Source organism: Puma concolor, chromosome C2 (genome assembly GCF_028749965.1).
Source record: "Puma concolor isolate L17-30 chromosome C2, mPumCon1.1.hap2, whole genome shotgun sequence".
Taxonomy (NCBI): Eukaryota; Metazoa; Chordata; class Mammalia; order Carnivora; family Felidae; genus Puma; species Puma concolor.
Window position 1 is genome coordinate 90952304 of NC_141675.1, and position 21754 is coordinate 90974057.

Consider the following 21754-nt stretch of genomic DNA (forward strand, 5'->3'; position numbering starts at 1 on the left):
AGAAGCAGTCTGTCTGCTGTTCTTAGTCCTGTGGCCTGATGGAGCAGTGTATCTCCTCTCCGTTCCTCTTCTTTCTCCTCAGCTTTTCTTCTTTCCCCCCCTTTGGCTCGTCTCTGCTTCCACCTTACCTCGTGTGATCTGCCAAGCAGCTGCTAACCATGCCCCCTCTTGATGGAGTCCTGGACTTGCCTACCCACAGTGCCCCTCTGCCCCTCTCTGCCCCATATACAATGCCAGACCACTGAATTATGCTTTTATTGGTTTAAGTTGGCTGTGGGGCCAACAGCCTGGCCCGGTTGCCATGGGCAATTGACTCAATCTCTCTGTGTCTGTTTTCTCACCTGTAAAAGGAAGATACTAACCTCATAGGATGGTCATGATGTTTAAGTGAGTTAATGCACACAAAGTGCTCAGAACAGTGTCCAGCTGTTTTAAAAGGTAGGTTTTATTATTATCCAGGTGTACAAAGGCAAATAGATCAGGAGGCAGCTGCCATTGAAAAGATTGTTTGTTATTCATCCCAAGAGAAGGGAGCACAGCACACACCATGGGGGCCATGTGCAGAAGCGCTGTGGAGGATCAGGAGGCAGGGTGAGAGGGCACTGTGGATGAGAGCGTTTATTGGGGTTTCTGCGGAAAGGAATGGGTGAGGCAGGATAAGTAGGTTTGGGATGGGCTAGTTTGAATAATTTCATCAGGCTGTGGAGTAGAGGGACTATCTCGGGTCCGGTACTTGTCCCTGGGGTGATTAGGGCAGGGGAGTAGTGGCCCGGGTGTGAGAGCCTGGTTGGGGTGCGGGGCTCTGACCCCAGCGTGAGTTTTGACTTATCTCCAAGAAAGCCTAGTCGGGGTGAGACAGGCTCCCCAGGGTCAGTAAGGCCCCAGAGATCAAGCATCAGGATAGAAAGACAAGCTTAATTTACCAACACACATTTTCCAAATAAAATGACAAAATCTGTTTAGTTCTACGCTCTTCATTTGAAAAAGGAAGAGTCAGGTGCCTCAGAGCCTCGCGGTGCGGTGGGGAGAACGCGGGCCTGGGCGAAGGAGCCCACCACACTGCTGTCTGCAGCTTCTTCCCGGAGGCGCAGCCTCCTCATTTGTGAGAAGACACCAAGCCTTGGCTTTGGGGCTGCCTGGAGGACTTGGTGAGAAGACAGTTTGGAAACTCCCAGCCGTGAGCCGGGCCACCGGGAGCATCTCAGTACCTGAGAGTGATTACATTTTTGTGTCCATCCGGGGGGAAAGAAAACAACTCTCTGGGCTCTTACACATTCCAGCCCTGAGGACTCACCTCTGGCAATGTGCTGTGGGAGAAAAGGAAGACGTTTTCAGTCTCCTGAACAAAAGCCAGAGAAACGGATAGAAGATCCACAATGCACACTGCGGGGAACGGCTGGTACATTTGACTACGTGCCTGGGGATGAGGCTGAAGTTGCTGGCAGGGATGAGTTGGAGGCTTCCAGAGAAGCTTGCTGGCTGTGTCTTCCTCTCTGTCTCTCTCCCCTAGGCCGCTTTAGTCTGTCCCTTCTAGAGGACTCCCTTGGGATGGAGGGCTTGGGGTCTAAAACCCTATCTGTAGGGTGGAGAGGTGAGACCTTAATATGGCTGCCCTTTAGGCCTGAAACACTTTCCAAGCAGATGAATCAAAGGCCCCAGTTACCTTGAGGGGTTTGCTCAAGAGTTAAACAGGGCAGGCCCAAGAGGTGACAGAACTGGGGGAGGGGGGCAGGCCCCTGACTTTGGTAACTCAGGCAGATGCATACTCCCAGACTTCATATGCCTTTGTCCCATCTTTCCTCCTGAGTGGGAGTGAGGGCACAATTAGAGCACAGGAAGCAGGACTCTAGCATATCTCCCGGCCAGCATGGAGAGGCCAGCATCCTCAACTCTCTGGTGCCAGGGCTCTTGATCTGCTCCCCAGCAGCCATTTGGAGCCCCCCGCCTGCCCCTGCCTGCACCTGGACTCTTTCTGGCCAACAGCTCTCCTAAGGCAGAGGGTGGCCCTGGCTGTGTCCCCCTGAACTCCCTCTCTCATGGGGGTCTTCCTCCACCTGTCTCCCCAGCATCCTGTTTGCTGACATCGAGGGCTTCACCAGCCTGGCATCCCAGTGCACTGCCCAGGAGCTAGTCATGACCCTCAACGAGCTCTTCGCCCGCTTCGACAAGCTGGCTGCGGTGAGTCTCCTGCCTGCTGTCCTCAGCACCCAAGGGCCTGTGCTGGAGCCAGAGGGTGGCTCCATCTGGGCTGCCTGAGGGAGAGTGCTGTGGCCAAGGACTCGCCGAACCCCAGGGACAGGCGCTGTGCCAGCGTGTGCCCTGCTGGGCAGAGTCCACTGTTGAGAACTGGGGGGGGGGGGGGGGGCAGAGGGGTTGCAAGGGCTGCGTATCCTCACACCTTACTTTTACACTGTCACTGGTCACGGTGGGGGCAAGTGGGCGAGCCCTCCATCTGAGGAGGGGGGTGCGGCAAGGCCCGCAGGTAACACTGCCCAGGCCCCTGAGGAATTTCTGTTTGGTTGGCAAATTAGGTGCCATAGAGCCATTTTCTTGATGAGGTTGGCCAGTGATAAGAGAATGAGTCTGAGTCGCAACTGGCCTGCAGACAGCTACGTGCCACCCCCTAGAGGCTTCCGGAAAGAGGATGCTGCACTGTTTGGCAAATTGGAAGTAGCACCCCGGGGCCTGGAGTGGTGAACTGTGCGTTCGTTCGTTAGGCCCTTGCTGACACTGTCATCCTTTCCCAGCTTTCGTGTCTTTGAGTGATGCTCTGGACCTTTGTAGAGTCTTTGCACGTCAGGGGCTGCTTGCTGCGGTATCACCGACGTGGACACGTTCCCTTTTGCCCTCTCAGGACACCAGACCAGATCATTGATGAGAGGCCAGTGCTGGTCAGAGGCGGCAGCAGGGCCGCCAAGGGCATTAGATGGCGGGTCTCACACCTCACTGGTTGTTTCTATCACTGAACGTGGGTGGGGCGAGTGGGTGTATGCTGGGCCCTTGGATTTTGGGGGGGCCTTAAATGAGAGTCCAGGCCACACGGACTGGTGTGTCCTAGCATCCCGCTTCATGGAGTAACTTCTAGGGGCCAGATTTGGAGAATTGGTGACTAACGACATCCCATCCCAACCCTAGTCATGGGTCACCCTGACTGTCGGGTGACCCTGCCAGTTCCTCTGTTCAGGAGCAGCAGTGGGCGGGTGCTTCAGCTCTGTGGGTATCTTAGCGCTCATGTGCTTGCTGGTTTAGCAGCATTCTTTTTGGTATAAGTCTCAGGCTGAGGGTCAGATGAGCTTTGGTTAGGTCTCATTTCTGCTTCAGTCTTTTTGTAAAAGAAGGAGAATCAGCAAACTGTCCGTAGAACCTTAGGCCAAGAGTCAGAGCGTTCTCTGGGGCCTGGCAGTAGAACCAGGGGCTGGCTCTCAACTTGGGACCTTCCTCACTCTGATGAGTCTGCCCTGTTTGCTCCCTCATCAGACCAACTGCATTCTTCTTGGGTCTCAGCAGTGACCATAAAAGTGAGTTCCTGAGCCTGGGGAGGCTGGAATGCCTCTGTGAGGGCTGCTCAGCCTGTCCTCCACCGCTCCCCCCCCCACTACCCGCCAGTCCCGATAAGCCTGTCCTGGGGCTGGGGCCATGCATCTGCCGGCACTGGGTCTGTGCTCACTGCCCTAAAAGGCAAGTTATTCCAGGCATGGGGTGAATCTGTTTGCTTCCCGTTTCTTTCCCTCCCACTTCTCTTTCCTACTATTTTTAATTTTTAAAATTAATTTGCTTTCCAGGAGAATCACTGTTTACGTATTAAGATCCTGGGGGATTGTTATTACTGTGTCTCTGGGCTGCCTGAAGCGAGGGCTGACCACGCTCACTGCTGCGTGGAGATGGGCATGGACATGATTGAGGCCATCTCGTAAGTGCCAGTCTGCGGGGGACTGTCCATCTGTGGGGGTGCTGTCCCACAGCCTGAGTAACTGACCCACTGGCCTCCAGGTGGAACTAATGGAGGCAGGGAAACTGGGGCAAAGCTGTCTCCCAAGGCCCCGTGGCCATGCTGGAGGGCTGATTTGCACCTCTAGACTTTGAGCCTTCTCCTGGGCAACTTCTATCCACAGCAGCCTAGGAAGCTTTTCCCAGAGGAACATGTCCTCTAGGAGGGGAGGGGTTTGCAGACTCCAGGGTAGCGGGAGATGTGGCCTCACCTCTGCAAGAGAGGAGGACCAGGTGGCCGTCGTGCTGGTCCTATGCATTGCACCCTAGTCTTTTAGGTCCCACGACTACCCAGCCAGGGGCAGAGCCCATTGGTCCCATTTTTTTCCAGATGAGTAAGGTTGGACTCACAGGGGTTAAACAGCTCCCTAGGGTAACACAATAGGGCAATTGGATGCAAACAGGTGTCCCGTCCTTCCTGGGAGCAATAGCAAAAAAGATCTTTGGCCAATCCTTGGTCACTGCTAGCCAGAGAAGGAGGTCCAGTCATGAAAAGGTATGGGTAATCCAAGCTTAGGCTCAGGAATTTCGAGGTTCAGAAGTAGCCAGGGAGGGGCAAAGGAAAAGCCACAGTGGGCAAGGTCAGAAGTCAGAGTAGCTGTCCAGGAAGGTGGCGGGGTCCATTCGGTTTGGTGGAGTTCCTTTCTGCAGTGTTTACTGACTGCCCCTGCGTGCTTGGGCTAGCCAGTGCTTCCCCCCCTTGCCTGGAAGCATGGAGTCTGTTGAGGGAGAGGCTGGGACTCCCGCTGCTGTGATACCAGGCATGCCGAGCAGTCGCCACCAGGTGGGAGAGGCAAATCGAGATGGGAGGGTCCAGGAAGGGTCAGTTGTTTCCATTGGGAAGACCAAGAGAGGCTTCTTGCAGGAAGTGGCCCCAGAGTTAAGACAGAAAGGCGGAATGAGATGTTATCAACCTAAGCAAGGGGCCGGAGGCACTGTGGATGGAAGGCGCAGCCACAGCCGAGGTATCCCAGGACAAGAGCAATGATGAATGACATCAGTCTTTCCTGTGTCAGGCGTCAGCCTCTTGCCTGTGAGGTGGTGAGGAGGGCAAGTGTCCACATGGTGGTCCTGCCCTCTAGGCCAGGTCAGACTGCTGGTCCCACAGCTGCCTGAGTAGATCTATCCCAGGGTATCAGAGAGTATCCAGGTCCCTAAAGAGTACACACTGTGTACCCCCTCCCCCCCCCAAGCACCTGTACCCTCTTCTGCAGACCCTACGCCTCAGACATATACCCAGAGCAATAGAGTTTCCATCACACTCTCCATCCTGCAGAGGGCCCACCCATCTACTAGAGGCCCCTGCGCCCCAGGGTGTGGTGCATGTGCCACCGCGGTGGGGACTGGTGCTGTCTTCCAGCACATGGAACATCCCTGATCCCCTGCACCTGCTCAGGCTCCCCTTCTCTCCTGAGCAGGACATGTGTCCTCTCTTGAAATAGTTAACCACCTTTCTCCGTTATCCTGCTAATGTCCAAGAAGCAGCAGCAATGTGGACAGATCCGAGTATTCTATGAATGGGGTTTGAAGCGGCTATAACTTCCCTGTCTCGGTCGGGCACTAATATGCGGAACACAGCTGAATTGACTTGAGGGTAGCAAAGAGAACCTTAGTTACCTTAGTGGGGAAGCAGTGAGTCCTGGGTTGTAGTGTGAGGCGCTGTGCCCCCTTGTGGCCATGCCGGGAAGCAACGCCTCACTTACAGCACCTGAGCACCAGGGCCCAGCCTGTGCGGTGCCCGTCAGGTGGAACAGTCTCAGACTCTGAATTTGGGCTGGACCAGAGAGAAATGACTCTTTGACCCCTGCACCTTCTGTCACACCCCCGACCCCGTGCCTTCCAGCCCCACCCCCACTCTGTGTGCCTGGACCCCGACCCTCTCCCAGCCTTACCCCTGCTCCATCCCCAGGTTGGTCCGGGAGGTGACTGGGGTGAACGTGAACATGCGCGTGGGAATTCACAGCGGGCGAGTACACTGCGGTGTCCTTGGTCTCAGGAAGTGGCAGTTCGACGTCTGGTCTAATGACGTCACGCTGGCCAACCACATGGAAGCTGGAGGCAAGGCAGGGTGAGTGAGGGCCCAGACTTCGCTTCCCACCCAGCCCCACTCAGGGTGACTGTCCCAAGGCATGGGGCAGGGGGTGGGCAGGATGGGTTTGGCAGAATTTTAGTAGAAGGTCCTCTCCTTAACAAATTACTTGCACCACACCATGGCAAGTTGTAGGGAGCAGCCTCTCAACCTTTGCCCGGGCTTTACCCAGAAGATATTTGCACAAAATAGGGCAACTTGTTGTGTGATGTGATAGATGGGGTAGAGTTCTGGAGGAGGGAGGAACTGTGGGTAATTTTCAGGGGTGGCCAGGATGGAAAGGATGTGAGCTGGCCAGGGTGACTGGGCGGGATTCGGACAGGTGAGGAAGGTGGGAGTGGAGAGAGGGCCAGGCTGAGAGACTACAGCGAGGACAGGCACAGGTATAGGAAACACGGTATTTCCAAGGAATGGAAGTAGAGCACATGACCGCTTAGGGACCAGTGGGAAAAACAGTGCCTGTGTTAAAAGAACATTGGTGCCAGGCTGGGGGATCTGGACTCAGTCGTGTACTCAGCCAGAGCCACTGCTGGCTCCTGAGCGGGTTTGTGAGATTTGTGAGACTGAGACTGTGTCCTCCTGACAGGCTAATGATGTATTCTGTGATGAGGATGACATAATGTAGATGTGATGTGGTATGATCAGGTGGGAAGGGGTCTACCTTGAACAGTGGAGAGATGCAGTGTGTTGAGGCTGGGATCTAAGTTGGGCTTAGCATCTGAGCCAGGGTTCGGGCCCTGGGGTTTGAACTGTGGCCAAGTCAGTTGCAGTGTGGTTCTGTGTGGGGACTGGAGTTCTGAAGTCATGTTTTCTGCCCTGCTCTGCCTGCATCTCTCCCCACCTGCAGGCGCATCCACATCACCAAGGCCACACTCAACTACCTGAATGGTGACTACGAGGTGGAGCCAGGCTGTGGGGGCGAGCGCAACGCCTACCTCAAGGAGCACAGCATTGAGACCTTCCTCATCCTGCGCTGCACCCAGAAGCGGGTTGGGCCAAGGGCTGAGGGGCCGGGTGGACCGGGTGGGCCAGGTGGGCGGGGGAGGGCTCCAGGGGTTGCGCGGCCTTCTTCTTCTGGGGAGGAATGTTTCTTGGCAGCCGCTTCCTTGTCTTCTCACTCTTCCCTTGAGTCAAGTCGTGAATTTCTCACACGGTCGTGGTTCCTGCATCTTGGGAAGGACATGAGAGTTAGAAAGTCCTTGTGACGGCTGACAGCAAAGAGGGAATGTTTTCATTTTGCTTCTGTTGCAAAAATGCAACAGGCCTCAAATCAGTTAGCAACACAGCAGTAGGCCAGGGCATGGAAATAAAACAACTAGGAGGTCTGTCCGCCATCTACTGTATCTCCAGCCATTGGTTTCATCTCTGCCTTGCTCCTTGTCTGTTGCGTGAACTAGGTGGATTCGTTCCTTCCCTATCTCTTCGTCTCAATAGGTCTCTGTCCCTGCAGACCTTTATTTCTCGAGAGGACCTCTGTTCTTTCCCTCTTTCACCTTATAGTCCCCTTCTTCCCCCTCACTTTGTCCCATCCCACACTTGCCCAAATATAAAACTGAATTATTAGCAGACTTTGGCATTCTATTTTTAATAGTGTCATGTTCCATGTTCTTAATTTTTAAAGTGAATGAAGAGAACATTTTCTATTTCTCCCTAGATTAAAATGCCTTTTACTGATGAATCTTTCCATTGAACTGACCTGTTGGTCAGAACCTTTTGACAGAGAAATCTTCCCTCTTCCTTTCTTAAGAAGTTAGACTAGGGGTGCCTGGGTGGCTCAGTCGTTTAAGCGTCTGACTCTTGGTTTTGGCTCAGGTCATGATCTCATGGCTCATGAGTTCAAGCCCCGTGTTGGGCTCTGTGCGGACAGCTCAGAGCCTGAAGCCTGCTTCAGAGTCTGTGTCTCCCTCTCTCTCTGCCCCTTCCCTGCTCATGCTCTGTCTGTTTGTCTCTCTCTCTCTCTCTCTCTCAAAAATAAATAAACATGTAAAAAAATTTAAAAAAAAAGACATTAGACTAAAAATAAAATTAAGCTGGGAGAAAAGTCCAGAGAAAGTGTTGAGTGACAGCAGAGGTTGATTTTTAAAGGGATACAGGGCTCCTTGGGACAGGTGTCCACCCTGACAGGGACATCACACGGGCACCTCATCGCCGCAGCAGTGCAGCCCTGGAGACAGGTCCTGGCTGTGGGGCCCCTTCCAGGGAGCTGTGCCAGGCCCCCCACAGACCATGAAGAGGGATGGGAGGATGTATACGTTCTGGGGAGAGCACCCGGTGGCTTATTTGTCACATTTTTGAACATTTGCTTGCTGTTTGACTATAGTTCAAGTGAACTGACCTCCTCCCAGGCCTTCCTCCCACCCCCTCCCCTCTGTTAGGTTGATGAGGTCTTCAGCCCCACCTTCCTGCCCCACCCAGGCTGAGAGCTGTTACCTTCTACCCTGGGTTCTATGGGGTGTGTTCTTCCAGCTTCTTGACAAGCGGTCCAGAAAGGATGAAATGGAGACAGAGAGTGACACCCCGTATCCAGAGCAATGTCAGCTGAAGCAGGCTGTGTCCCCTCCCCTCTGTGTCCCTGGTCTTATGGGCTCCCTTCCCAGGCTCAGAGAGGGAATTGAGGGGAAGGCTGCCTCAGGTCTCCCCAGGGCCTCTCCGGCCCTCCACCTGGAGCCCATTGGATGGATGGACAGACAGAGATGATGGTTGACACGTGGGGAGCCAGCTGAGGCCCCGCTTGTGTATTTGTACAATGTCTATCGGCCTTTGCATCTCAAGCTCTAGTGACCCAAACCTCTCCGAGCTGCCTTCTGGGCAGCAGGGCCTGTCTTACTGCACCCTCTGGCAGAACATGGTTGTTTGGGATAAGTTGAGTGGATTGGAATCCTAGGTTTCTTCTCTCTCCTTCACCTTGAGCACCTCAGACCCAAGCTCTGCCCACCCCTGACAATTCTATGCCAATGACAATTGGGAAAGCCTCTTTGCTTTCTCATAAGACCAACCTCCCACCTAAGCCAGCTAGGGCTATGTTGGGAAATTTGGAGGGATTTAAGATGCTTTCTCCAGTGAGCTCTAGGATCCTGGCAGATGTCTAGGCTCCAGGATGTGCACAGAAGAGAGGGGCACCTGCCTCAGCCCCTACCTGGCCAGGCACCTGGGAGCCATGAGAAACTGCCCACTTGGGCTCACCTGGTAGGCTCTGCCCACAGACTGATGCATGTGTTTGGCTCTCCCAGAAAGAAGAAAAGGCCATGATCGCCAAGATGAATCGTCAGAGAACCAACTCCATTGGGCACAACCCGCCTCACTGGGGGGCTGAGCGTCCCTTCTACAACCACCTAGGGGGCAACCAGGTGTCCAAGGAGATGAAGCGGATGGTGAGTAGCAGGGGGAACAGTGGGTGGGCAGTACTCTCCAGGGCTAGGGCCTTCCTTGAGTGTGAGGACGGGGTCAGACCCCTTGTGTTGCCTGATGGCACCTGGAGAGCCACAGAATCCACTTTGGACTAGGAGCCAGAGTGCCTGATTTCTGGCCCTGGGCTCTCTCCATGAGTCTCACAGGCTGGAAGCAGCCCCTGAGTCCAGCCAGAGCCTCCAGTGGTCTGTTGGCACTGTCTGGTGGGCACCAGCTTATCAGGTGCCCTTCCTGGGCAGCTGAAACACATCCTTTGGCTCAGTTGCTCAGAGACCATCTCAGCACTTTTTGGTGAAGTGCCAGGTGATGGTCCCCTCTGCCCTCTGTGCTGAGAAGTGCCCCTGCTCACTGCGGGGCACTCTGCAGGGTGAGCAGAGGCCATGGAAGGGGTGGGGGACACGGGACCCCAACTGCCTTGGAGGACAGACACCCCCCCCACCCCCCCACTGTCCCTAAACACACACCAAGAACAGGCTAATTCAGGATGTGCTGCCTGGGTTCTGTCAGTGATGACAAAGAATTCAGAGGGTGAGAGGAAGAGGGAGAGGGGTAACAGAAGTCAGGGTCTGGCAGCAGTGTTTTTCTTTGTTTTTATCAAAGAGTTTGGCATCCATGTCCGAACAAACTCCTTGGCTCACAAGCAGCCTGGTTCCCATGGGAGTCGCCCACCGTGAGAGAGGGGTGGATGAAGCAACAGGGTGTGGGGAGCCGTGTGTGTATGTGTGTGTGTGTGTGTGTGTGTGTGTGTGTGTGTGAGAGAGAGAGAGAGAGAGAGAGAGAGACAGAGAGAGAGAGAGAGACAGAGAGACAGAGACAGAGAGCGCGCACATGCACGCGCCAGGGTAGAAGAATGAGGTGGGGCGCGCCAGCACTAGGATCCCCAATTTGGGGTCTGTAGGTTGGAGCAGGTTTTAGCTACAGCAGCAGGGACTAGAGATAAACTCCATGAAAATCCAGCTGAGTCAGCTGACTGAGCCAGGGACAGGCTGGGGACCCAGCCACTCTGCTGCTTGCTAACTGGCAAATAGCAGATGACAGAGGTTCAAGGAAAATGTGTAAGATCAAAAAATGAATTGAGTCAAGACCTCTATTTTAGTTTTTGACAGTCAAGAAGCAACTTGCAGGACATGAAGGTTATGAGGGAACAGAGTGGGAGGGACCCAGCCTTCCCCCAGGGCTTTGAACTTGGACTTCACAGGTCTGGCCAGTGCCGCCCAGGCCACTAGCCACATTCCCTCTCCCTGGGGGGCCCTCCTCAAGGCAAAGAGCAGTCGGTGGACCTCTTTGTTCTCACCCTAGCCCTTTAATAATCTGCTGTGGATTCTGTATCCACGTGACTGGGTCCAGAGGGGGTGAGCATAGTGTGGGGCCACTGAGAGCTGGGTGCAAAGAGGGAGGCTCTCATCCAGGTGGGAGGGAAGAGGAGCAGAAAGACAGGAGGGAGAGGACAGAGCTGAGCAGGAGACTAGGCGGGGAGAGGAGAGGAAGAAGAGCCACAAGCAGGCAGGAAAGGTGCCTGGTGGGCTTTCTCTGTTTAAAATTGTTGGAAAGCTTTTTTCTTTGGAGATACTTGGTGTAAGCAGAGTCTTCAGTTATTTCAGAGTCCCAAAGGAGACAGTTTGGAGCATAAGCACCGGTTTAGCAGATGTATTAATCATTGTTAGGACCAGGAGCCTTGGAACCATCAGCGGAAGGGCTGTAACTGGGGAAAGGGCCGTCTCGGGGGAGACTGGCTGCCAGGCTCCTCCGTGGCATCAGCTGCCTCGCCAGCACAGAGGGATGGGAAGGTGTGTGGAAGAACAGGGTTGGGGACGCCTCTGCAGCAGCCTTTGGGAGAAGAGACTCCCATCCCTCATCCTGGCCGAGCAGAGTCGCCAGAGGCTGGCGTCAAAGGACCAGTTCCAGCCCCCAGCCCGCCCAGTCTGAGTGTCTAGGCTGTTGAGGGGGTAGTTCTGCCAGCCGCCAGGCACACCACTGACTTCTGGTGTTAAACTTGCCTGAAACCTTTGGTAAAGATGCTCAAAAGGAGAGATGCTTCCCTGACTTCCACCGATGGTGGGGGTGGAGGATTAGGTTAAGCGGTGTCTGAGAACACTAAGAAAGGTACTAACCTGTAGGCAGCACTCTTATTTCTTTAAATCTTGTTTCGGCTTTTACTCAGCTTTTAAAACGTAGTGACGAGCTGCTCTGGTATGTGCTTAGGCACAAGTGTTGTGAAGTCCCTGAGGGTACTTACTAATAAGAAGGTTGACAGGAAGGGCATGCAGGGGCATCTGCTCATCTAACCAGGGAAGCTCTGCGTTCTGTGGGGGCAGCGGGCTGAGCCCAAGTGCCCAGAGGAGACGAGCAGCTTGCCAAGAGGGCGTACGAACCTCCGTGTGGATGAGCCGAGGGGCCATGGCCTCTGTTCCTGCTTTTAGGGCCAAGGGACCGGAATTGGGAACCACACAGGACCCCCTGAGCTGAGCTGCTCCCCAGAAGTGCTGTGGCAGAACCCATGTGAGGGTCCTCCTAGCCAGGCTGAGGACCGTTGTTCTAGAAGTAGTAAGCAGATCGTGAGACTTGAACCCATCTGCGGGACTGTGTTCTTTACAACCATTTGCCAAGGTTCTTTTGCCGACACCCTAACCCAGTGCTGAGCTCTCCACACTAACATGGCATCCACCGGACCCAGTCCCCAGCCAACCCCAGTAAATGACCAAAGGAGCGTAGGGGAAGGTCAGAAATAGGTTTGTTAAAAACGTGTCGGGTAGATTTCTGAGCTGCAGAGACCTGCATAAGCACAGTACAGCCTGGTTGTCCTCAGTCCCGGAGTAAAATCCTTGCTGGCCCCCGTGGTGGAATTCAGTGCCAGCGCCTCACCATATTCTGCGGAGAGCTGGCCTGTCCAGGCCCTGTGCTGCCCACTCAAGCTCGTGCTCTGAGGGATCGCGGGGGGCACCCAGCTTGGGCCTGCTCCCTAGGCGGAGCACCCACTTGACTAACACCAACTCCTCCAGCCTGGGGCTGGGATGGTGAAGTGGGCCGGGTCTTACAGCCTGGACAGAGGGCCCGATGGTTCTCAGAGGACAAGAAGGGTCTGGCATCCTCGGAGGAGCTCAGGGTCCACAGTTGGGCACTTGGATGTGCCACTAGAGGCTGCCGAGGCCCCTGGGGCCCTCCACTGGGGGGGGGGGGGGTAGAAAAGAGAACATGGGGTGTGGTGTGGACCCCACATCTGTTTTAGTTCCTGGCAACTCTGGCTCATGAATGCTTTTTGCATTTTCAAACTGTCTGCAGTGTGCATAAAGAGAGGTGTGTTCATTTGGCCTTGGGTTCACCTGGCGCTTACTGACCTCCACGTTTGCCCAGCAGTGTGCCCCACGCTGGGCCCCAAAAGACCACAGGTCACACTCGGTCCTTGCCCTGGCAACTGGAGCCTTACCTGACACAGCCCTGGGGCTGCTTGCTACCTCCTCCACTACCTCTTGGATTCCACCCCTTTGCCACTTTAGGGAACCCACCCTTCATTCTGCCACAGCTGGTCACACCCCGAGACACATCTGTCCCTTTGTGGACTGTGTAGATAAATAGGGATTTGAGTTTGGAGACCGGTAGGGGACCTTCACACTCACCCATGCCCTGTGTATGTGAGCGGCAGTCAAACCCATGGAACGCAGGTTTCTCACCCCAACCAATCCTGGCTTTTTGTAAGAACATGCTAGTTCTCATACGCTAGGAAAGCTGTTACAGGTAACTGGAGCTTAACTTTCTTAAGCTCAAAACATGTGAATTCCCAGATTTTGTGTGCTCAGTGAGGCTGGGGTGGGGGCAGTGGTCACTTAATGGTTTCTCTTATTCCATCTGAATAAGTGGTAGAATTGAGAGGGACCCACGAAGCCCAGGCTCTGGGGCAAGGGGAGTTGGGGAATTGGATGTGGGGACAGGAAGAGCTTAGACACGTGAGTTTTGCCAGTGGGCGACATGAAATCACAGTGTGCCCCCAGCACGTAGCAGAGCGTATCCCATAGGAAGAACCTGGCTGTATTCACTGAGGGAAGGAAGGACAAACTCCTGGGTGACAGTCCTCTCTCTGTGCAGACTCCTCGGTGAGCCGTAGAGAGTAAATGAGCTGCAGCCTTCCCGTAGTCCCTCTGGAAGCCTCAGTTCTCCGTCCTCTCTGTTCTCATACTTCTTTCCTTCTCTCTCTGTCCCTCTTTTTTAGGGCTTTGAAGACCCCAAGGACAAGTGAGTAACATGCCCTTCTTTATTCCTGCTCTCTTGGCCTGGGGGATAGGCCCACATTCGTCTTATAGCTCAGTTTCCCCGCATTGCTTGGGGAGTGAGGCCACACAGCCTTGGCTGAGAATGACCAGAGCACTGCAGCTGACAGATGGGCAGCCCAGGAGCCCAGGGCAGAGAGGCTGGGCTCGGCACTGCCCGTTTGTAATCTTCCCACAAACACATGCGTGGACATACGTGTGCACTCACAACTGCATACGTGCATGCTCTTCACATGCCTGTGTGCACGCACACACACGCGCCTGCTGCTCTCAGCAAAATGCAGACCTTGCACGTTGGTCACCAGGTCTGGCCACATCCTGGTGCCTTGAGGGAATGTGCTCCTCTTTCTCTTCCATTTCCTGGTTCTTGGGGGCTGTCAGAAACCCCACTCAAGGACTAGGCATCACCTTGAGTGATGGGCTTTTAGTTTGGCACCCTGATCATGACACCTGCTTCCCAGAGGGTGCCCTGGGCCGGGTTAAAGCAGCGGGGTAGCTCACAGCCCCTGGGGCAGCAGTCTTGCCTCTGGATCTTGGCCTTTATTTCAGGATGACGGTACCGCTGGAGAGTGAAGAGCAGAGACTGTTAGCTGTGGGGAAAAACAATGAAAACTTTGATGATAAGTCATATTATACTATAATAATATATGAGTAGAGTCAGAAAAGCCTTACTGTCGGTGAGGCCCTTCAGCCAGAAGGTCAGACACTGGCAGCTTTCTGTGTATGTGTGCAGTTAAAAAGCGGGGGGACTTGGGTTCCGGATCTCAGTCCCAGCTTCCCCAGCCCTTATTAGGGCGTTTCTAATGGGCCTGGGTGCATGGGCTCAAGTGGGCCCTCTTGCGGCGCCCCCTGGTGGTCAGCCTGCTGTGTGTCTGCATGTCTTGCTCCCCAGGAACGCCCAGGAAAGTGCAAACCCCGAGGATGAAGTGGACGAATTTCTGGGCCGTGCCATTGACGCCAGGAGCATCGACAGGCTGCGGTCTGAGCATGTCCGCAAGTTCCTCTTGACCTTCAGGGAGCCTGACTTAGAGAAGAAGGTACAGCACCATGGGTGGGAACGAGGCCCTGGGCAGAACCAGAACCAGGGGGAGGGGACAGGACAATAGAAGGCTCCCTTCTGCTCTCCATCACCATGGAAAGAGCCCTTTGTCTCCGTTCCCTCTGCTCCGATGCCATGCTACCCAGTAGATGGAGATTTTAGGGGGACTTTCATGGTCAGAAGAGAGAAGTCTTCACTTCCTCATGTCTCCATTTCCTTATCTGGAAAATGGGGATATTTAACATACCTTCTTCATAGGGTCATAGTGAGCATTAAATAAATCCATATATAGAAAGCACATAAGATAGTATTGGCCACATAGATGTTCCGTGAATGTCCATTGCTGTTTATGTTATTTTTATTGTTGCTATTATTGCTATCATTATCATCACCAGTGGATCCCCCTGCTGCCTCTGGCACACTGGAAAACATTTGGAAGAGGCAGTCAGTTGAGATCTCTTTGTCCCATCTCCTTAAATTGTGACTGAGAGGTTGGGTGACTTGCTCTAGGCCACCAGTGAAGTAGTGAAAGAGCCAGAACCAGACCTTGGTCCAGGGTCTTTGCCCACGCCACGGCGTTTCCCCAGTGTTGAGTTAAAACGGGCTTGTGTGAACTCAGGTCATCGTCCAGTGAGGCAATCCTAGGAGGCAAGCACTGTTCACCAGCAGTTAATGGAACTGAGTCACAAAGCACCCTCTCTGGTGACTCTGTGCCAGCACAGCCTCTGTTCCCACTGCCTATTGGTGTCTTGGGAGGAGCTGGGGCTGGGAGCTGGGCCCTCAGAGACGAGCTCTGTGATTTTGGGTGAGCCTCATGTCCTCTCTGAGCCCCAGCTCGCTCACCTGGGAAGTAGCAGCTATATAGGTCCAGTACCTACGTCCATGCATAAGGATGCCATAGACCTGATATGTGTCCTAGCATGCAGATGGCGCTCCGTGATGTGAGCCATGATCGTGACGAGTTACTCTCATGGTGACCCGACCTACAGGAAGTTTCTGGTTTGACACAATTCAACTGTCCTCCCCAACAGGCACCACTTTATAGTGCTTTGGACTGGTTTCTTGAGCACCAAGGCTAGTGCTGGTTCTTCCAGGTCTCCAGGTCTTAGGAGTGTCTGGGGTGGAGCGGGGCTGGAGTGGACGGGGCCAGGTGTCTCTGCCCCTCTCACCCCGCACATCCCTCTCAGTACTCCAAGCAGGTGGATGACCGATTCGGTGCCTATGTGGCATGTGCCTCGCTTGTCTTCCTCTTCATCTGCTTTGTCCAGATCACCATCGTGCCCCAGTAAGTACTGTCCCTCTGGCTGTGGGGCTTCAAGGGTGGGAGGGGAGGTCATGTAGGAGAGCAGAGGCGGAGGTCTGCGCTAAGCCTGTTTAGACAGGGAGAAGTTTCCAAATGTGTCCTCGGTGTGACCGGGAAGCTACAAGTCTGACTCCCTTGTGACAGAGAGGTGAGTTGCTCCTTCCAGGGTGGGAGATTTCCCTCTGGGCGCTGCCTTGCTGCATGAGAGACTCCTTGTCGGCACTTCGTCATCTTGGCCCATTGTACCCACACTGCGGCTGCCCGTTAAATCACCCAAAAGTACTCAGGTTTGCTTCTGTGTGACCTTTGGTTCTTGCAAAATCATCAATACATCTTCAAAAGATAAGGGTTTTCTGCAACTCTGGGTATTTCAAAGAATGGATTTCTGGTTCTGATGGCTTTCCTCAAAGAGATATTCTAGAATGCTTCCAAGGACTGACTGTGTCCCTTACAGAGGCCTGTGGCTTCTGAGGAACCACTCGGATGTTGCCAGTGGGCTTTTTGAGATGAAGTGTTAGGGACATAGTCACAGTAGAGTCACATCTAAACAGGAAAGATAACTGCTCCATGTCTGTTTGCGTGTGTGTGTATACATTTGTATGTGTGTGTGCCCATGTCTGTACACATATTTGTTACTTCTTATGCAACCTTTCAAACATACAGAAAAGTAATTAATATAAGCAGCACCCATCCCCTATACTGTAAAGTATAACTATTGTTGATATTTTATAATTTATCTGTTTCTTTTCTGCTTATTTAAATTTTAGACAAAAGGACATTCCCCCCCTCCCCTCAAAAACCCTCAATACAGTCCTATTTTAAGGGCTTTCCCTTCTTAACCACAGTGCCTTATACACCAGACAAAATTAGCAGCGGTTCTCTGCAGTCGTGTAACACCAAGTCCATGTTCAGATTTCCAAAATTGTCTCCCAACGTCTTCAACTGTTAGTTTATTCATAGCCAGGATCTACCCAGGACCCACTGGTTGTGTTCAGTTATGTCTCCTAAGTCCAACTTGATCCAGAAGGGGCCCCTCATCCCAATGCCTTCTACTCTTCATTTTGAAATAATTACAGACTTATAAAAAAGTGACAAGAGTATTATGGAGGGTTTCTGTACATCCTTCATCCAGCTTTCCCTCATGTTGACCACTTACATAACTGTAGTGTGATGGTCGAAACCAGGAGATTAACGCTGGCATGACACACTAGTAACTGGGGTGACACTAGTAACTAGTGACCGTAATCTAATTCCATCAGTGTTGCCCCTAATGGCCTTTTTGTGTCCCAGGGGCCAGTCCAGGATCCCACATTGCATTTACCTCTTCTGTCTCCTTGGCCCCAGCTAATCTGTGATACTTCCTCAGCTTTTATTTGTCTTTTGTGGCCTTAACACCCTTGATGAGTACTGGCCAATTAATGTGCAGATATCTCAATTTGTGCTTGTCTGATGTTTTCTCATGATTAGACTGAGGTTATGCTTTTTTGACAAGAATCCCGTACACGTGATGTGTCCTTCTTAGTGCATGTTATCAGGAGGTACACAATGCCTTCATGTCTTGCTGCTCAAAGCTTTGAATTTTTAATGACACGTTGTTGCAGAGATAGCCATTACATGTGTACCCACTATGACTCTGTCAGGATACCAGACACTGGCAGCCAGTTCCACTCTGGTTGTGCAGCTGATGCCCATTGCCCCCCACACGGAGGTGGCGCAGGGCTGGTGGGACTGTGGGTCCTTATTGCCACAGGATCCAATTTTTCTGGTATTGAAATGGAGCTACAGGTATAAATAGGCAACCTAGTCCTTCTGTCCCACTGCACCTGCTAGTCCAGTTAGCTTGGGCGCATAACCCTGCCTCTGGGCCGCTTTTCTTTTTCTGCAGCATGGCTTGTGGGCGGGGTTTTCCTCCTTCCCTGCTCTGCCCACAGTGGCTTCATTCCCCCTGGCCGCAGCTCTGAGTTGCTAAGGCATTGACGGAAGTCTTTCTCTAGCAGTCCTTTCTCTACAGAAGCAGGAAAGACCTACTTTAAAGGTCTTTCTTTCCCTCTGAAGAGAGTTCTCTACCTTGTTCTATTTGTGTAAGGCATCTAAGTGCTGGCCTCTGGGGGAGCCTGGAACACAGACGCCCTTTGGATGCCTCTCTAGTGGTATTCACCTGCCTTTTCAAGTCATCCACTTGCCTTTAACTGGCTCACAACGCCTGGCATCTCTAGGCCATTCTCATACCCTGAAAGAGAAAAGGGACTTCTGTGGTCTCCTGATATGATGGTGTGTACCTTGGCCAGCCCCTGCCCCAGGAGGGCCAAACGAAGGTTCCAGGTGGAAAGTCACTGGCCACTCTTTTGTCTGAGGATTCTGGCCCATGGTGAAAGTCACCCGTGATCTGCCTCAGGAAGAAGGGGCGGGGGGGGTGGGGGGGGGGTTCCTTGCATTTTCTTGCTGAACTGGCTGAAGAGCAGGGGAGCAAAACTGAGTAGGACTTGGTGTGGGGCTTGGCAGGGGACAAGATTTAGGGACTCTCTCCTCTAGAAGAATACATCACTGATGTTTCTCAGAGTGTCTGGTCAGGCTGCTGACAAATGCATTTTTAAAAATGATGGCTGTTTATCAAATCTGTTTCCAGCTTTCACAGTTAATCCTAGCTGAGAGTAACTACTTGGAGGGAATAACCAGGTGATTTTTAAAACAGGTCCTTAATTAGGCAAAATATTGAGCAGGTGACACTTGCTTCTCCCTTTAGCCCCCCCCCCCCCCCCCCCCCCCCCCCCCCCGCCGCTGCAGGCTTCTGCTCCCCACAGGGAAGTGCGGGGAGGTGGCAAGGACAGGAGCCAGATCATTACGGAGGGGTCCTGAATCAGTTCTCAAGGCTGTGTAAGCCCTTCTTAGTGAATCAGGGGCTAGAAAAGACTGGGCAATGGATTCAGGGGGAATGGAGCAACTTCCTTTTCCTTCCAGAGGTTTTCAGGGCCCCAGAATTCCCCACTTCCTCTCTTTTTCCAGCTCCGTGTTCATGTTGAGTTTCTACCTGACCTGTTTCCTGCTGCTGACCTTGGTGGTGTTTGTGTCCGTGATTTATTCCTGCGTGAAGGTGAGTCTAGCTCGCACCTGAGCCCCCAGCCACCTTCTTCCCTCCCTCCCCAGCCCACTGATAAGGAGCTCCTCCCAGGAGCCCAGGAGTCACCCTTGGGGTCAGGGGTACATTATGCTGGGGCACAACTCTTGATTGGCATTGCAGCAAGCTCGACTATAGGGAGCACTTTGTCAGTGGAGCCTTATTTGTGTTGGCTACTTTAATCTGCCTTTGCAAATCTTTGCAACAAGGAGGTAGTGTCACTGCCTCTTCTGTCTGTCCCCTTGGTATCCGGTAGGATGAAGGAAGGGCACCTGCACATGCCTGCTTGGAGCAATGGTCAATAAATATTTGCTAAAAGGCTGAGTGTGGAAGAGACCTCTCTCAACACCCCCTTCAGTGTCCCCATGTGCCTGGAATTGGCTCTGGGGGGACCACAGGGATGATGGCTTTTGAATCGCCCATCATATAGATGAGGAGAGTGGCCCAGAGTGGTTCAGTGTTTCAAACAGGGCCACACAGCTAATAATGTGGGCAGAAAATCCTATTCTGTGTTTTTCTCCCCTGCCTCCTCTTAGGCAGGCTGTGTCCTTCAGGAGACCTGGCCACAAGCCATTCTGGTCTGTGGTGGAAATCACTCAGGTTCCCCTTTGCTTTGTCCACCAAGCCTTTCCGTCATTTCCTTCCCTAGTGGTTTAAGACTTCCCTGATGGGACAGCCTGGCCCCAGAAAGCACTCTGTCCTCAGGCAGGGACAAGCCCCTCCGGCTTCTGCTGTAACCATTTCTCTGCTCCTCCTCAACACTCACTTGGAGCCAAGCCCTGGGCAGGGTGGGGGGCAGACTCTGCCATCATTCCCTACACACACTGCAGTAAGAACCACATTCTTCTTCTGGAAGGATTGGACCTTTGTCACCTCCAGAGTCCCCTTTCTCTCTCCACACTCAAAGCAGGGTATTTTGTTAGATTGTTAATTGTTTAATTACCTAATGGTCAAGTTCTTGGTAGACTAATTGTCAGAATTGGAAGCCCCCCCCCACCCCCCAACTGGGAATCCTCCGGAGTGGTTTAGCCCTCCCCCTGAGCGGATACAGAAGGTGACACCCCGAGGGAGGCAGGGTGGGCCTGGGTCAGTTGGCGTGTTGAGCTGTGTGCTTGGCCAGTGACTTCACTGCCTCGTAGGGTTTAATCCTAGTCCCCTGCCTCTCCACCAGCTCCTTCCTCAAGTCTGTGTTGAGTCACCTCCTGCCTTTTGGTCTTTCTGTTGTCTTGCCCCTACACCTCACTCCCAACCTGCTTTTTCCCTCGGGAGCACTTCCACTTTCTCTATCTCGTGGCTGTGAAAGTACATGGTACATTCACAGTAGCCAAAAGGGGGAAACAACACAAATGTCCATCAACAGATGAATAGATAAGCAAAAATGGTATATCTACGCAATGGACTGTCACCTACCCACAGAAGGGAATGGAGTTCTGACACACGCTACAATATGGATGAACGTTGAAAACATGCTTAAAGAAGCCAGACTCAAAGGGACATATATTGTATGATTCCACTTGTATAGAATATCTGGAATAGGCAAATTCATAGAGACAGAAAGCAGATAGAGGGTCCTGAGGTTGTCAGGATGGGGAATGGAGAATTAGTGCTTCGTGGGTGCAGAGTTTCTGTATCGAGTGATGGAAGGGTTTTGGAACTAGGGCATTTTGGAAATAGAGTGGTAATGGTTTGCACATTATGCATATAATTAATGCCACTAATTTGTACAGTTAAAATGCAAATTTTTTTATCTTTTTTAAATGTTTATTTACTAATTGGAGAGAGAGCCAGAGTGTGAGCAGAGAGGGAGACACAGAATCGGAAACAGGCTCCAGGCTCTGAGCCATCAGCCCAGAGCCTGACGCGGGGCTCGAACCCACGGACCACGAGATCTTGACCTGGCTGAAGTCGGACGCTTAACCTGACTGCGCCACCCAGGCGCCCCAAGAATCGTCTTTTTAAGTTATAAATTGAGGCAAAGTCATTGTTTGACGTACCCAATGAGCTTATTCAAGTCTGAATCAAAGCTATATGTAGTCTACAATTTTAAAACTAGAATCTAGACTTCTCTCTTTCCTGTTCCCTGCTTTGAGAAATCTGAGCTGCTCTGACTTCATTTATGTTTCCTGATTGGCATGTGTTCCTGATGGTAGGGGGGAGTGGAGGTGGGGGAGGAAGGCTCATGGCCCTGCCTGCACTGGCTATTTTGAGTTAATACTTTGGTCCATTGAATTCTTTTTGCCACTGTTCGAGATTATTTATGAAAATCATTCCTGCCTCCTTGTGTTTTTTTGAATCTATCTATTTTGTAATCAATGTCACCTTCAATAATTTTATTCTCAATTCCTTTATCCAGCTCAATGATTTTTCTGACGCTTCTGTGGTGGCCAGGGTTCCCTCGGCGGGAGAGCCTGGTGGATGGAGTGCCTGTCCCCCACCCACTCCATCCCTCGCCCCTCTGCACACACCCCCCTCAACCAGGAGAGGCTGCTGCTTCCAGCTTATAGATATAGAGCTTCTATAAACTATTTAGGAGAAAAGTGCTCCCTGGCGT

At 52.7% G+C, this 21754-nt stretch overlaps 1 protein-coding gene across 1 annotated transcript in view; it reads left to right on the forward strand.

Moving 5' to 3' along the window:
• ADCY5 (adenylate cyclase 5) overlaps positions 1 to 21754 on the forward strand; it is a 147526-nt gene that overhangs the window by 104178 nt on the left and 21594 nt on the right. Inside the window, exons 4-12 of the mRNA XM_025913541.2 lie at positions 2067 to 2178; positions 3783 to 3910; positions 5897 to 6055; positions 6924 to 7065; positions 9307 to 9447; positions 13689 to 13711; positions 14639 to 14783; positions 15973 to 16070; positions 19092 to 19179. Of these exons, the coding sequence (XP_025769326.2) occupies positions 2067 to 2178; positions 3783 to 3910; positions 5897 to 6055; positions 6924 to 7065; positions 9307 to 9447; positions 13689 to 13711; positions 14639 to 14783; positions 15973 to 16070; positions 19092 to 19179 (1036 nt within the window). The remainder of the gene's footprint in view (positions 1 to 2066; positions 2179 to 3782; positions 3911 to 5896; positions 6056 to 6923; positions 7066 to 9306; positions 9448 to 13688; positions 13712 to 14638; positions 14784 to 15972; positions 16071 to 19091; positions 19180 to 21754) is intronic.